We start from the raw sequence: 15,891 nt of genomic DNA on the forward strand, positions 1-15,891 counted from the left end.
AACCTCTCCTAAGGAACTGAAATCACTATATTAAAGAAATATCTATACCAGGCTGGGAAGGTGGCTCAGTGGTAGAGTGCTTGCCTTGCATGCCTGAGGCCCTGGGTTCCATTCTTCAGTACCACATAAGCAAAAATTAAAAAGCCAGAAGTGGCGCTGTGGCTCAAGCGGTAGAGCGCTAGCCTTGAACTGAAGAGCTGAGGGACAGCGACCAGGCCCAGAGTTCAAGCCCCATGACTGGATCAAAAAAACAAAACAAAAAAAAGAATATCTATACCTATTTTCATTGAATCACTTATAATAACTAAGATAAAGAAGCATCCTAAGGGTCTGGTACATCAATGGATGAATGTATAAAAAATAAGTGATATACATGGACCTCATTGGCTTATACTTGTAATCTTAGATATTTGGGAAGCTAAGATCTGAGGATCACATTTCAAAGCCGCCTTGGCAGGAAAGTCTGCAAGACACTTAACTCTAACTATCCACCAAAAAAGCTGAAAGTAGAGCTGTAGCTCAAGTGGTAAAGTGCTAGCCTTGAGCACAAAAGCTCAGGGACAGTGCCCAGGTCCTGAGTTCAAGCACCAGGACTGGCACAAAATGGAAGAGGAGGAGGAGGAATAATGGTATAATACACAATACTACTCAGCCTTTAAAAAAAAAGAAAAAAGAACAAAACTTAATTATTTGGAACATGAATGAAACTAGAGGATATATTAAGTGAAAATAAGCTAGGCACAAAAAGCCAAGTACTACATGATATCACGATATATGGAATCTTTTTAAAAGTTGAATTCAGAACAATGAATATAGTTAAGTGAGCATGTACTTTAGCATATTCACAGCATGGGGAAAAAAAGTTTGAATTCATAAAAGACAAAAATGATAGTTTCTAAAGGATGGTTTACAAAAAGGTATGGACTAGTTCCAGACAGACAAGAATAGCAAGTTTTGTGATCCATTACAAAGAAAGGTGACTTTAGTTGGCAATAATACATTATGTATTTCAAAATAATGAAGAGTACATTTCAAATGCATCGCCACAAAAATCATCGAGATGATATTTCAGCGTGGTTAATTCACACTGTACTCTATAATGTAATGAAATTCTTTGTCAACCAAAAGTACTATTTGCCAGAGGACAGTGGCTCACTGTCATAACATTTTAGAGAGTCAACCATTCTTTCGGGTTATGCTGTCATCCTGCCTCAGGGCCCTGTAAATCAACAGCTTGCCTTCTCCCCTCTGCTGCCAAGCATTTCCTCTGAGCTCACTGCAGCTTACCTCTACCACGAGCTCGCTTGCCGCGGTCTGAAGGCTTATCCCCTTGGTTGCAATCAATTCCATTCTCTTCACCTCTAACTAAGGAAGAAAGAAAAGGAAAAAAGACTTTTCATTCACAAACCTTTGACATAACCTTACTAAGGTGGGAGGGAAGCTTAATAAGCAGGCTGCAATCTAAAAAATGAATTCAGAAACCAGGAAAAACCAAAAGTGGTACAAAAGCAACACTTTTGTACAATTCATAGTGTGAAATCGCAAAAGAAATGAAAATAGGGCTGAGATTGTGGCTTAGTGGTAGAGTGCTTGCCTAGCAAGCATGAAGCCCTGGGTTTAATTCCTCAGTACCACATAAACAGAATAAGCCAGACGTGGCACTGTGGCTCAAGTAGTCCAGTGCTAGCCTTGAGCAAAAGACACTTAGGGACAGTGCCCAGGCCCTGAGTTCAAGTCACAGGACCAGCAAAAAAGAAAAAAAAAAAAAAAAAAGAAAAAGAAAAGAAAGAAATGAAAATAATGTAGGAATTTTCTTTCCTTCTATGTGGATTTGTTCTTTCCTAAATTAATCTGCAAAAAAAACCCTACACATTCATTATGTAACCATCTAATATATCACAGAATTTGTTCATAAGTTGAGTTAGAACCCTGGAATGGCAAAGAATCAATCAAAAGAACAATAGCAAGGAAATACTAAATCCTTGGAAATGCTAAAGTATTAAGAGAGGATTTATAGAATGTCATCCAGAAGATGTCAACACTTTTCTCTTTTCCTCTACACTGGTATCTTTCTACCTTCATTAAAATATAAATTTCACCTAGGCACTGGTGGCTCACGCCTATAATCCTAGCTATTCAGAAGGCTGAGATCTGAGGATCCAGTTCAAAGCCAGCCCAGCCAGGAAAGACTGTGAGACTCATATTCAATTAACCACCAGAAAATCAGAAGGGATGCCGTGGCTGCTCAAGTGGTAGAGTGCTCACCTTGAATTGAAGAGCTGAGGGACAGTGCCCAGGTCCAGAGTTCAAAGCCTCACACCCAGCAAATAAATAAACTTATTTATAAATAAGTATTTATTTATATTTGTTTATGTTTAGGTATTTATTATAAATAATTATTAAAGTTTATTTATCTGTTTATTTATTCAAAGCTGGGCATCAGTGGCTCATAACCATAATTCTAGCTACTCAGGAAGCTGAGATCTAAGGACTGACTGCAATTCAAAGCCAGCCCAGGTAGGAAAGTCCATGAGACTCTTATCTCTAATTAACCAGCAAAAAAACTGGAAGTAGGGCTATGGCGGAAGTAGTAGAGTGCTAGCCTTGAGCAAAAGAAGCTCAGGCACAGCAACAAGGTCCTGATTTCAAGCCTCAGGACCAACAAACACACAAATAAATACGTAAATAAATTTCTTTTGAGTGCTGGTGGCTCACACATGTAATCCTAGCTACTCAAGAAGAACTGCAGTTCCAGACCTGCCTGGGGAAAAGTTCACAAGGCCCCATCTGAACAGAAAAAGCTGTTGGCATAAATGAGGGTTATAGTCCAAGCCAAACCAAGCAAAAATGTTTGTGAGAATTCATCTCAAAAGAATAAGCCAGGGCTGGGAAGGTGGCTCAGTGGTAGAGTGCTTGACTTGTATGGATGAGGCCCTGGGTTCAAATCCTCAGCTCCACATAAGCAGAAAAAGCTAGAAGTGTTGCTGTGGCTCAAGTGGTAGAGCTTTGAGCTAAAAAAAAAGCTTTTAGCTTTGAGCTAAAGAGCCTAGGGACAGCACCCAGGCCCTGAGTTCAGGCCCCACAATGGAAGGAAGGAAGGAAGGAAGGAAGGAAGGAAAGAAAGAAAGAAAGAAAGAAAGAAAGAAAGAAAGAAAGAAAGAAAGAAAGAAAGAAAGAAAGAAAGAAGAGAGAGAGAGAAAGGAAAGAAAAAGAAAAAGAAAAAGAGAAAAAGAGAGAAAGAGAGAAAGAGAGAGAAAGAAAGAAAGAAAGAAAGAAAGAAAGAAAGAAAGAAAGAAAGAAAGAAAGAAAGAAAGAAGAGAGAGAGAGAGAGAAAAAGAAAAAGAAAAAAAAAGCCAGCCAGGTGCAAGTGGCTCATGCCTGTAACCCTAGCTACTCAGGAGGCTAAGATCTGAGGATCACGGTTTGAAGCCAGCCAGGAAGGAAAGTCCATGAGACTCTACTCTCCAACTAAATCACAAAAGAAGCAGAACTGGCACTGTGGCTCAAATGGTAGAATGCCTCCCTTGAGTGAAAGGAGCTCAAGGACAGCGTCCAGGCCCAGAGTTCAAGCCCCAGGACTGGCAAAAGAAAAAGAAAAATCTGTTGGTATAAATAGTAAGATAGCAGTCCAAGTCTTTCAGGGCAAAAAGTGAGACCTATATGTTAGAAATTATCAGAAGCCAGATTCTAGTGGCTCATTCTTCCAATTCTAGTTACTCAGGAGGCTAAAATCTGATAGAGAATTCTTTTTTTTTTTTTTTTTTTTTGGGCGGTCGTGGGGCTTGAACTCTGGGCCTGAGCGCTGTCCCTCAGCTCTTCAGCTCAAGGCGAGCGCTCTACCACTTGAGCTACAGCGCCACTTAGGAGGCTAAAATCTGAAATTGTGGTTCAATGCCGGCCCAAACAGGAAAATTGGTGACTCATCTCCAATTAACCACACTCTACCAAAAAGCCAGAAGTAGAACTGTGACTCAATTGGTACAGTACTAGCCTTGAGCTAAACAATCTCAGGAATGGTGCCTAGCCCCTGAATTCAAGCCCTAGGACTGACATGGAAGGCAGGCAGGCAGGCACTCTTCTCAAAACCTAAGAACAATTAACTACTTATGACTCAGGTCAGCACTGATATGAAACTGCATCACAGGGCCTAATGAACTACTAAGCGGCAACATATTTCTAGTATTAACTATTATAGGAACAATTTTGCATTTTTTTTTTGTTTTATTTTTCCTTTTTGGTGCCAGTTCTAGGGCTTGAAATCAGGGCCCAGGAACTGTCCCTGATCTCATTTTTTGTTCAAGGCTGGCGTTCTACCACTTGATTCACAGATCCACATGCAGTTTTTTGGTGGTTAATTGGAGAAGAGTCTCATGGACTCTTCTGCTTGACGTGACTTTGAAAAGTGAGCCTCAGATCTCAGACACCTAAGTAGCTAGGATTACAGGCGTGAGTCACTGGCACCAGGCTTACGGGCATTCTTTTGATTATTCTTTCAACTTTTCAGGATGCCTGAAAACTCAGAAAAACTTAACAAGAAAAATATGTACAAGCTGGGTGCCAGTGGCTTATGCCTATAATCCTAGATGAAGAGCTAAGAATTGAGGCTTGAAGCCAGTTTAGGCAGACAAATTTGTGAACTCGTCTCTCCCATTAACCAACAAAAAGCTAAAAGTGGAAGTACTGCTCAAATGGTAGACAGCTAGCCATAAAAGAAAAGGCTAAGGGGCCAATGTGGCTTAGTGGTAGAGTACTTGCCTAGCATGCATGAAGCTCCGGGTTTGATTCCTCAGCACCACATGAACAGAAAAGGCTGGAAATGGCACTGTGGCTCAAGTGATAGAGCACTAGCCTTGAGCACAGAGAGGCTAGGGGACATAGCCCAGGCCCTGAGTTAAAGCCCCAGGACCAGCAAGAAAAAAGAAAAGAGAGAGGAAAAAAAGAGAAAGAAAGAAAGCACGCATGAGAAAGGGTGCCAAATGATAGCAGGAGCCCCTGAATTCAAGCTCCAGTACCTGCATACACACAGAAAAAAGTATACTTATTACACTCTACACACACACACAAAAGTGTACTTACACTCTCTGCCTCGATTGCCACCTCTTCCTTTCCGGTTGTTGTTTCCACGTCCACGACTTGCTTCTCTCTCTATTTTCTTCTCTCTGTTCTCTTTGTTTTCTGAATTCTCTTTTCCAAAATTCTTTTTCTTTCCTCCAACAGTCTCCCATGATGTCTATCAAAAAAGAATTTGTAATTGTTATTCAAAGGGTATACAATTATAAATAGTGCAAACATGAATCTTTCAAACGTAATACTTACAACTTGCAGTTTCCTTTTCCATTTACTTCTACTTTTCTAATAAGATATCAACAATCTTGCTAAATTCTTGTTTCTATATAGTGCATAATTACTATTAGCTAACTCCACAATTTACTGCTCCTCCTCAGTCCTTTTCTATGCTGACTTACGAACTAAGTTAATATGCCCTTTTTTTCTTGTTGTGGGACTTGAACTCAGGACCTGGGCACTGTCCCTGAGCTTTTCTGTTGAAGGCTAAGTGCTCTACCACTTTGAGCCACAGTACTACTAGTGGTTTTCTAATGGTTAACTGGAGTCCAATTAACCACTTAAAAGCCATAAGTGGTGCTGTGGCTCAAGTGATAAGAGTGCTAGCCTTGAGCAAAAAGAAGCTCTGGAACAGTGCCCAGGCCCAAAGAGTTCAAAGCCTTAGGATCAATAAAAAACAAAACAAAAAGCCAGGCACTGGTGGCTCACATCTGTAATCCTAGCTACTCAGGAGGCTGAGATCTAAGGATTGCAGTTCAAAGCCAGCAGGGGCAAGAAAGTGCCTGAGACTTATCTCCAATTCTTTTTCTTTCCTCCAACAGTCTCCCATGATGTCTATGAAAAAAGACCAGAAAACCGGAAGTGGTAGAGTGCTTGCCTTGAACTGAAGGGCTCAGGGACAGCGCCTAGGCCGAGAGGTCAAGCCCCATGACTGACACAAAAAAATTTAAGTAACATACAGTACAATTTTCAGATAGAATCAAGAGAGTAAGGCCTGACAACAACCTGATATAGCTTCAGTTCCATATTTCCTAAAATCAAAGGGATTATCATCAGTGTGCCTATAAATTCACCAAACTTTAAATTGTTTTTATAATATTCATTTATATTCCTTAATTTCTCAAATATATAGATGATTTTTAAGGACATACTACTTAATATATATTTCCTAAAAATGTAAGTGAAAAGCCAGGCGCTGGTGGCTCACACCTGTAATCCTAGTTACTCAGGAGGCTGAAATCTGAGGATTGAGGTTCAAAGCCAGCCCAGGCAGGAAAGTCTGTGAGATTCTTATCTCCAGAAAACCAGAAGTGGTACTGTGGCTCAAGTGGTAGAGTGCTTGCCTTGAGCTGAAAAGCTAAGGGGCAGTGCCCAGGCCCAGATTTCAAGCCCCACAACCGACGAAAGAAAGAAAGAAAGAAAGAAAGAAAGAAAGAAAGAAAGGAAGGAAGGAAGGAAGGAAGGAAGGAAGGAAGGAAGGAAGGAAGGAAGGAAGGAAGGAAGGAAGGAAGGAAGGAAGGAAGGAAGGAAAGGAAGGGAGGAAGGAAAGGAAGGAAGAAAGGAAGGAAGAAAGATTTTAAGGTGCTGGGAATGTAACTCAGTGGCAGAGTGCTTGCCTAGGATTCATGAAGTCCTGGGCTCAACCAATCCCCAGTATTGAGAACCATTTTTAAAAACTTCTTTCTGGGGATGGGAAGGTGGCTCAGTGGTAGAGCGCTTGCCTTGCATGCCTGAGGCCCTGGGTTCAATTCCTCAGCACCACATAAGCAAAAAGAAAAAAGCCAGAAGTGGCGCTGTGGCTCAAGTGGTAGAGTGCTAGCCTTGAGCTAAAGAGTTGAGGGACAGCGCACAGGCCCAGAGTTCAGGCACCACGACCGGACCAAAAAAAAAAAAACTTCTTTCTGTCTGTATGTGTCAAAGTGTTATTGAAAACACATCCACAGAATACTCAACATAAGCAAATAAATGTATGAGCAAATTGTTTTTTTATTAGTCTATAAATAGAAAGAATAGAGGTAAAAACTAAGATGAAGACACAAAAGCAGTGTGTGGACAACTGAAAATTTTCAGATGATCAAAAGGGAAACTATGTAAGGCTAGAGTAGATTACCAGGTTAGTGTTTTTTCTGGAACTTAAATGTGGTACTGGCCTAGCATGCACAAGACCCTGGGTTTATTGCTTAGCACATTCCCTCCTCCCCACTAAAAAAAAAAAAATACAGAGTAGCACTCACAAACCACTCTACTATAATACAAAACTGGAAACAAATCTTAGCACTGCAAATGACGAACACTTACCGTATCTGAATTTCCTTCCAGCAATATATTGATAGCTTTGTTCACATCTCCATTACAGTCATGTAGGGCCACTATGCATTCATCCTGATTTTTTCCTGTCACTTCCATAAGCTATTCAAAGCATTAGAAAATAGTTACATGGACCAAAAAGTAGCACTTGATATTTTTAGATTCTTCCATGTAAATATAGAAAATATTCAAACCTTCTACATAAATATAACCTTTTTCATTCTGTTTATGATCTGACAAGAAGTTAACTTGTATTTTTGAGGCTACCCTATGTCCTAATACTAATCACTAAAAATCAAACTCCTCCAAGCTGACCAAATATTAGAATACTAAATAAGTACCACATACACATACACACTCAGGATCTGCTCACACTTAAGTTTAATGACACAAGATTCTCAAAGTTTTGAACTTAAATATTAAGTGGAACTATATAAGTACAGTCACCAGTCACAGAAATCATAGTCAAACATTTTGTACAGCAGCAACATTTCATACACTATCACTGCTTATAACATAAACTTAGTTATAACAGCCTAAAATCTTACAAATAGAATTTTGTTGCTGTCACAAACTATGCTCCTCAGACATATTTTCTCAAGAAGCTTCAACAGGGTATTATGTTCGAATAAACAAATCCATTCCTTTTTTCAAGGGAAGGTTGGGAAATGACAAGATCTTATTATGAAGCCTAGGCTGGCCTCCAATTTGCAATGCCTCCCAAGTGTTGGGATTACAGCATATAATCTAGCATTAGACCACTTGCTTTTTCTTTTTTGTTTGTACCTGTCCTGGGGCTTGAACTCAGGGCCTTGGCACTATCACTGAGCTTTGTTTTGTTTTTGTTTTTTTTGTTTTTTTGCTCAAGGCTAGCACTCTACCATTTGAGCCACAGCTCCAGTTCTGGCTTTTTGGTAGTTAATTGGGACCTAGGAGTCTCAAGGAATTTCCTGTTTGGGCTGGTTTCCAACACTGATCCTTATGGACTCATGTGATTAATACTCTTCAGCCTCCTGAGTAGCTATGATTATAGGTAGCTATCGATGCCTGGCTTGTCCATTTTCTTTAATGAGGGAAACTAACCACTTAGTTTTTTCTTTGCTAGAATCATCACAGACTAGACACAAGTTCTTCAATTATCAGTGTACAAACCTATGATTTAATTATATGTTGTTATTCTAACATATACTAAAGTTCAAAACAGCTTGACTCAACATTTCAAGGGATTTGTGCCTATGCCATAAGATTAATTAGTAGAAAAGTCTGACTAAATCACAAGTCTCCTGATCTACCAATCACACTTCTTGCACCATACCTCAATTTGGTATCTTCCATTTTTCTCTTCTCATTCAACAGAAAAAGTTCTATCAACTCTGTAGTTTCCCAGTATTTTTATGCAATCAGAATCAAAATTTTTTAATTGATTGGGTACATTAAAAAGAACTAGAGTTAGAATTTCATTCTCTGAAATATGTCTATTTTTTATCTGCTATTCTATAGAGATAACAAGTAATACAATATATGGACAAGTATCTCTCAAACTGTAGCCACATCTCATTCTTGAGAATGAGGAATGAAGTTTATAGGCTTTGTTTTGCTTTTTTTATGTTGTTTTGGGGGAGTAGAGGGGAGGATTAGAATGGGAAAGAGGAGGAGGACAGGATCTACATTGCCATTTGATTCTCCAGCCTCAGACTCCTAGGTAGCTAGGATGATACGAGCATGTAGCACCACAACCATGAGTTATGTGTGGTGTGTGTGCTGGTCCTGGGGCTTGAACTCAAGGCCTAGGTGCTATCTCTGAGATTTGCTCATGGCTAACACTCTACCTCTTGAGGAACAGTTCCACTTCTGGCTTTTTGGTAGTTTACTGGAGATGGGAGTTTCATGGACTTTTCTGCCCAGACTGGCTTCGAACTGCAAACCTCACTTAACCTCCTGAATAAGTAGGTGCTATCCTGAATAAGCCTGAGTCATCAGCACCTAGCTTATAAGATTTTTTATAAACAATTTCTCTGGCCCTCAAAAAAATACTTTTAGGTTAACAGTAGAGCTACAAAGAATTATGTAGAAACAAAATAATTTGTATAATAAAGTAGTACACTATGGGACACACACAAATAACTCAGAAAGATTTTAATGTCAGGCAGATGACATTTCTTTACCTACCTACCAGTGTATGTAATCAGACATCCAAAATCCAGTATATGGATGAGTATGCAAGAAGAAGGCTTGAAAATGAAAATCTTTAGTCAAAATTATCTTCTTAAATGCACTAAGAAGAGATTACAACAATAATAGTATCCTTTGCCAGAAACATACCTGTTTAACTTTAGCTTCAAAATCTGAATCATTCTTATCAAAGATCACTTGAGCGAGACGCATCTGTTCGGCTGTTGCCTGGAAAGCATGTACAACTGGTTAAGATTTGAGCAACAGAATAAGTTAGAAGCAAAAATCTGGATCAAGTTGATGAAGATCTCAAGTTCTAAGCACTACAATAACAAAAATTGATAAACCAAAAGAGGGGGCAGATTCTGGATTTAGGCCTCTCTATTTGTATAAAACCTTTACTCACAAAAAAACTAAGAATAGTTTACAAAAGACTTTATTTTGGTAAAATGACCTAAAATTTGTTTTTTGCTTTTGGTTTTTTTGCTGGTCTTAAGGCTTGAACTCTGGGCCTGAGTTCTGTCAATTCTACCACTTGAGGTACTTCCAGTCTTTGCTGAGTAGTTTATTGGAGCTAAGTGTCTCATAGACTTTCCTGCCTGGGCTGGCTTTGAACCAAAATCCTCAGATCTCAGCCTCTTCAGTAGCTAGGATTACAGGCATGAGCCACCAGTGCCTAGCTTCACTGGTGATGTGCCTTAAATAGATCTTTTTTTTCTTTTCTTTCTTTTTTTTCTTTTTTTGGTCAGTCATGGGGTCTGAACTCTGAGCCTGGGCACTGTCTCTCAGGTCTTCAACTCAAGGCTAGCGCCCTGGAGCTACAGTACCACTGGAGCCACAGTACCACTTCTGGTTTTTCTGCTTATATGTTGCTGAGGAATCAAACTCAGGGCCTCATGCATGCAAGGCAAGCAATCTAACACTGAGACAACTTCCCAGCCCTTAAAATGGATTTTCTTTATGTCCAGAAAAGAAGAAAAGTATAACAAGAAGCAATGGAAACAACTGCCCATACACAGGAGTACAATCAGGCTGCTGATAGAGTAAACTGTCAACTCTAAAAAGTATACTAATCAGCTCTGAAGAGAAAAGGCTGCCAATGCTTAGCTAAGTGAAAAATGTTTTGCTAAGTCACCTCTTTTTTAAAACACAATTTTACAGTTTCTAATTAAAAAACAGGGAAACTTTATTTTCCCCTTAGGTAGTGAGGCTTGAACTCAGGACCTGGTAGTATTCTACCACTTTGAGCCACACCACTTCTGGTTTTCTGGTGGTTAATTGGAGATAAGAGTCTCCTGTCCTTTCCTGCTGGCTTTGAACTGCAATCCTCAGATCTCAGACTCCTGAGTAGCTAGGATTATAGGCATGAGTCACTAATGCCCGCCAGAGAAACTTTTAAACACTACAATTAGTCAACTCTGCAGAAAACCATAAGTTACTTTCTTCATTCCAAATCCTGTTTTCATAAACCAAGTTACTGAATACTTAAGATAATTTTTCCTACCACAAGTATTTTATAAAGTTAAGCAATTGACACATGTCTGTAACCTATGAAAAGCAGGAAGATTATGAAATCAAGGCCAACCTAAGAGTAAGACCCTGTCTCAAAAAAAAAAAAAAAAAAAAGGAAAAAGAACTATTAACTACATGTAAATGCAGTAATAAGTCTATATTGTGAACAGAAAATATGCCAAAAGAGTACTTAGGTAATTTAAATTGAAAAGTAAAATATGAACTGTATAAACAATGTAATAAATTTGAATTTATTAAACTTGGTATCTGAACTTTGCTTTACAAAGCAACATCCTTATTCTCCAAAAATATACACTTTATAGTCTTAAAAGGAAAATTAGGTGATAATGATAAATGCTTATAATCCGAACACTCAGGAGACAAATCCTGAACTTGAGGCCAGCAGGGCAACACATTGAGATATTGTCTCAAAATTACGCAAATAAAAATTTTTAAAGTTTACTGAGTTGCTCACTCTTGTAATCCTAACTACTCAGGAGATGAAAGGGATCATGAGTTAAAGCCACCCTGGGCAAAGAGTTTGCAAGGCAATATTGCAACAGAAAAGGTTGGAGGCATGGTGACATGTGTCTAGCATTCCAGTTATAGCAGAAAGCATAACAGGAATGAGTATCTTAGTACTGGTCAGTCCAAACAAAAAGAGTGTTTTTGGTTTTGTTAGGGTTTTTGTTTTTTTTGGTGGAGGGAGTCAGTTGTGGGGCTTGAACTCAAGGCCTAAATGCTTATCTTATATCAGAGCAAAAAAACCCTATCTCAGAGCAAAAGGGTTAGGAGTGGCTCAGGTTGTAGAACAATTATCTATCAAGTACAAGGCCTTTGGTTGAAAACCTTGAACTGCAATATATATATACACACACACATATATATTTGTGTGTATATATAAATATATATATAATTTTGAAATTCCAAGACAATCCACTATCCTAAACTTTTCAAACTTAATCAGCCAGGGTTCCTAGGATGAGAAACTAGAGTATAACATCAAAACTGAACAAAACATACAGGACAAGAAGGAAACTGAAAAGGGAAGGAGAACAGAGGCGAGAAAGCTCAGAAAGCAGGTCAGCACGAGGGAAATTGTTGAAATTAGAAAAGCCACCCTAAATAATGTCCATAAAAGTCATTTCATATAAAAATGAAGAAAAAAGTCAAATCCCATACAAAGTTAATATAAAAGGAATATGAACCAAGATAAACACTCCATCACAATAAAAGCACACACGGAATAACATGATTAAGAACAAAAATAAGTCCGGGTACCAGTGGTTCATGCCTGTAATCCTAGCTACTCAGGAGGCCATGATCTGACAGATCAAGGTTCAAAGCCAACCCGGGCAGGAAAGGCCATGAGACTCTTATCTCCAATAAACCACCAGAAAACCAGAAGTGGCACTGTGGCTCAAGTGGTAGAGTGCTTGCCTTGAACTGAAGAGTTGAGGGACAGTGCCCAGACCCAGAGTTCAAGCCCCATGACCGACCAAAAAAAAAAGCCAGGCATGGTGGTTCAGCCTGTAATCTTAGCTACTCAGGAGGCTGAGATCTGAGGATCGTAGTTCAAAGCCACCCTAGGCAGGAAAGTCTGTGAGACTATCATCTCCAATTAACCACCACGAAAGTGGAGCTGTGGCTCCAATGGTAGAGCATAAGCCTTGGGCTTGGGACAGCGCCCAGGCCCAGAGTTCAAGCCCCACAACTGACAAAAAGAAAAAAGAAAAAAAGAAACACCTACTGTCTGTTCAAATGGAGCTAAAAGATACTACGTACTGCCAGGCACCAGTGGTTCATGCTCGTAATCCTAGTTACAGGAGTAGCTGAGTACAGGAGACTGAGATCTGAGGACTACTGTTTAAAACCAGCAGACAGGAAAGTCTAAGAGACTCTTCAATAAACCACTCAAAAACTGGAAGTGACACTGAGCTGGAAGTAGTCAAGCACTAGCCTTGAGCAAAAGAGCTCAGGGACAGCATCCAGGCTTACAGTTCAAGTCTTATCAACCCTCCCCACCCTACTCCACCCCACTCCATCCCCCCACACACAAAGGTAATACAAACCAACAAAATAAGACACTAATGAAGATATCAGATAGCTAGGCACTGGAACTCAGCCTACAGTCCTAGCTACTCCAGAGATTGAAATCTGAGGATCAGGTTTCTAAATTTAGCTACTCGGGAGGTTGAGATCTGAGGATCAGGTTTCTAAGCCAGCCCAGGCAGTAAAGTCTAAGAGACTCTTATCTCTAATAAACCACACAAAAACAGGAAGTGACCCTGAGCCCAAAGTAGTAGAGATCTAGCCTTGAGCAAAAAAGCTCAGGGGCAGCATTTAGGCCTTCAGTTCAATCCCCACAACCAACAAAAACAAAACAAAACAAACAAACAAAAAAAAGGGTACTATGAATCAACAAAATAAAGATACTAATCAAGAAATCAATCATAAGACACCAGATAGCTGCCAATAGGAGGTCTTGCCTATAATCCTAGCTACAGAGACTGAGATTTGAGGATCACAGTTCAAAAACAATCTGAGCAAAAAAGTCCAGGAGACTCTAATCTCCAACAAATTACCAAACAAAACAGAAGCGACACTGTGGCTCAAGTAGTAGTGTGCAAGCTAGCCTTCAGCAAAAAAGCTCAGGGACAGCACCCAGGCTCTGAGTTCAAGCCTCAGGAGCAGCACACACACACATTAAAAAAAAAAAAAGACAACTGATAGAACAATAATACCATAGTGTAAATTTTTGTTTTCCAAACTCATCTTCAATTTCTAAGCTTAAGCAATCCTTCCACTCAACCTGTAATAGCTGAGAAAACAGAAGCACAACACTGTACTCAGCTAGGAAACTTTAAAGTAAAAATGAAACTGATAAAAGATAAATTAAATGAAAAGATCAAAAACAAATTAAGAGGAGGCAAATAGTCAAATACTAAAGCTAAAAAAAAAGACAAACCAACCATTAGTGAGAGATAATACAAGTCTCTGAAGAAAAGTACACATACCAAATAGTTGCAAATGTTTAAAACTAAAATTCAGGCTGGGTACCATGACAAATGCCTTTAAACTCCAGCTGCTTACTAAGCAGATAAATGGAAGACTGTACTATGAAATCAGTCAGAGCAAAAAGCTGGTGACATCCCATTTCAATCAATAAACCAGGTGTAGTTGTTCACACACTTGTGTTCCCAGATACTAACGACAGCAGGCTGAGGCTAGTCCCCTAGAGACAAATGTAATATCCTATCTGAAAAATGATTAAAGCAAATGGACTGAGGGTCTGAATGATAGAGAGCCTGCCTACCTAGACCAAGAAAATCCTGAGTTTAAATCAGTACTACTCAAGAAAATTTTAAAAAGACTTAAACTCAAATAAATTATGAGGAAAACAAACAAAAAATGTTTATGTAAAGACAACAGGTTGATGATCATCTCAACTTGTAATAACCCACATTGACAAAGAACAGTTAAAGAAATGGACTGTACAAAGCAAACATTAGGTATCCAAGGCAGAAATGGCAAGAGATTTATTGAGCAAAACATAACAAAAAGCCAAGCAGGGGATGGGAATGTGGCTTTGTGGTAGAATACTTGCCTAGCATGCATGAAGCCCTGGGTTGAATTCCTCAGTACCACATAAACACAAAAAACTGGAAGGGCGTCTGTGGCTCAAGTGGTAGAGTGCTAACCTTGAACAAAAAGGTCAGGTACAGTGCCCAGGCCCTGAGTTCAAGCCCCAGGACTCGGGGGGAAAAAAAAAAAAAAAGGCCAAGCACTGGTGCCTCAAGTCCATAATCCTGGCTACTTAAGAGGCTGAGATCTGAGGAGCAGGGCTCAAAGCCAGCCCTGGCAGGAAAGTCCAGGGGACTCTTATCTGCATTTAAAAACACACACACACACACAAAAAAAAAAATGGAAGCAGAGCTGTAGCTCAAGTGGTAGAACACTAGTCTTGAGCACAAAAGCTCAGGGAAAGCACCCAGGTGGAGCTCTAGGACCAGCACATACACACAAAACTCATAAATAAAACCCAGATTATGTCAAAAGTGATACTGTCAGCAAGCATCAAGACACTCATTATTTATAATGAGAGAAGAGGGTGAGAAGAGGGCCCCAAGGGAGAAGGACTACAAATTCAAGGTCAGCTTGGGCTGCCTAAGCCATTTCCAGGATAGCATGGACTACATAACAATATCTCAAAAGGCAAAGACAGCTACTCAGGAGGCTGAGATCTGAGGATTACAGTTCAAAGTCAGCCTGGGCAGGAAAGACTGTGAGACACTTTGGTGTTGTGGTAGAGCACTCACCTTGAGCTGAAGAGCTGAGGAAAGGAGGCCAGGCCCAGAGTTCAAGCCCCACAACCAATAACAATAACGATAAGATAATAATAAGATTAAAGGGCTAAGAATGTGGCTCAGTGGTAGAGTGCTTGCCTTGCATGCATGAGGCCCTGGATTTGATTCCTCAGTACCACAAAAGCAGAAAAGGCCGGAGGTGGTGTTGTGGCTCAAGTGGTAGAATGCTAGCCTTGAGCTGAAGAGCTAAGGGACATGGGGCTGGGAAGGGGGCTCAGTGGTAGAGCACTTGCCTTGCATGCATGAGGCCCTGGGTTCGATTCCTCAGCACCACATAAGCAAAAAGAAAAAAAGCCGAAAGTGGTGCTGTGGCTCAAGTGGTAGAGCACTAGCCTTGAGCTGAAGAGCTGAGGAACAGCGCCCAGGCCCAGAGTTCAGGCCCCACAACTGGACCCCCCCCAAAAAAAAGAACTGAAGGACAGCACCCAGGCCCAGTGTTCAGGCCCCACAATGGAGGGGGGGGAGAGGA

The 15,891-nt window shown here is 40.1% G+C and overlaps 1 protein-coding gene across 9 annotated transcripts in view; it reads right to left on the bottom strand.

Moving 5' to 3' along the window:
* The window catches only part of Ubap2 (ubiquitin associated protein 2), a 111,813-nt gene that overhangs the window by 51,048 nt on the left and 44,874 nt on the right, over nucleotides 1–15,891 (bottom strand). For all 9 annotated transcript variants that reach the window (XM_070008791.1, XM_070008775.1, XM_070008850.1 and 6 more), the window contains 4 exons: nucleotides 9,694–9,771; nucleotides 7,363–7,473; nucleotides 5,077–5,230; nucleotides 1,288–1,365 (listed from right to left, as the gene is read on the bottom strand). In XM_070008791.1, coding sequence (XP_069864892.1) covers nucleotides 1,288–1,365; nucleotides 5,077–5,230; nucleotides 7,363–7,473; nucleotides 9,694–9,771 — 421 coding nt within the window. The remainder of the gene's footprint in view (nucleotides 1–1,287; nucleotides 1,366–5,076; nucleotides 5,231–7,362; nucleotides 7,474–9,693; nucleotides 9,772–15,891) is intronic.

The sequence above is a fragment of the Dipodomys merriami genome, unplaced genomic scaffold (genome assembly GCF_024711535.1).
Source record: "Dipodomys merriami isolate MVZ:Mamm:240054 unplaced genomic scaffold, mDipMer1.0.p SCAF_11, whole genome shotgun sequence".
In the NCBI taxonomy this organism is placed as follows: domain Eukaryota; kingdom Metazoa; phylum Chordata; class Mammalia; order Rodentia; family Heteromyidae; genus Dipodomys; species Dipodomys merriami.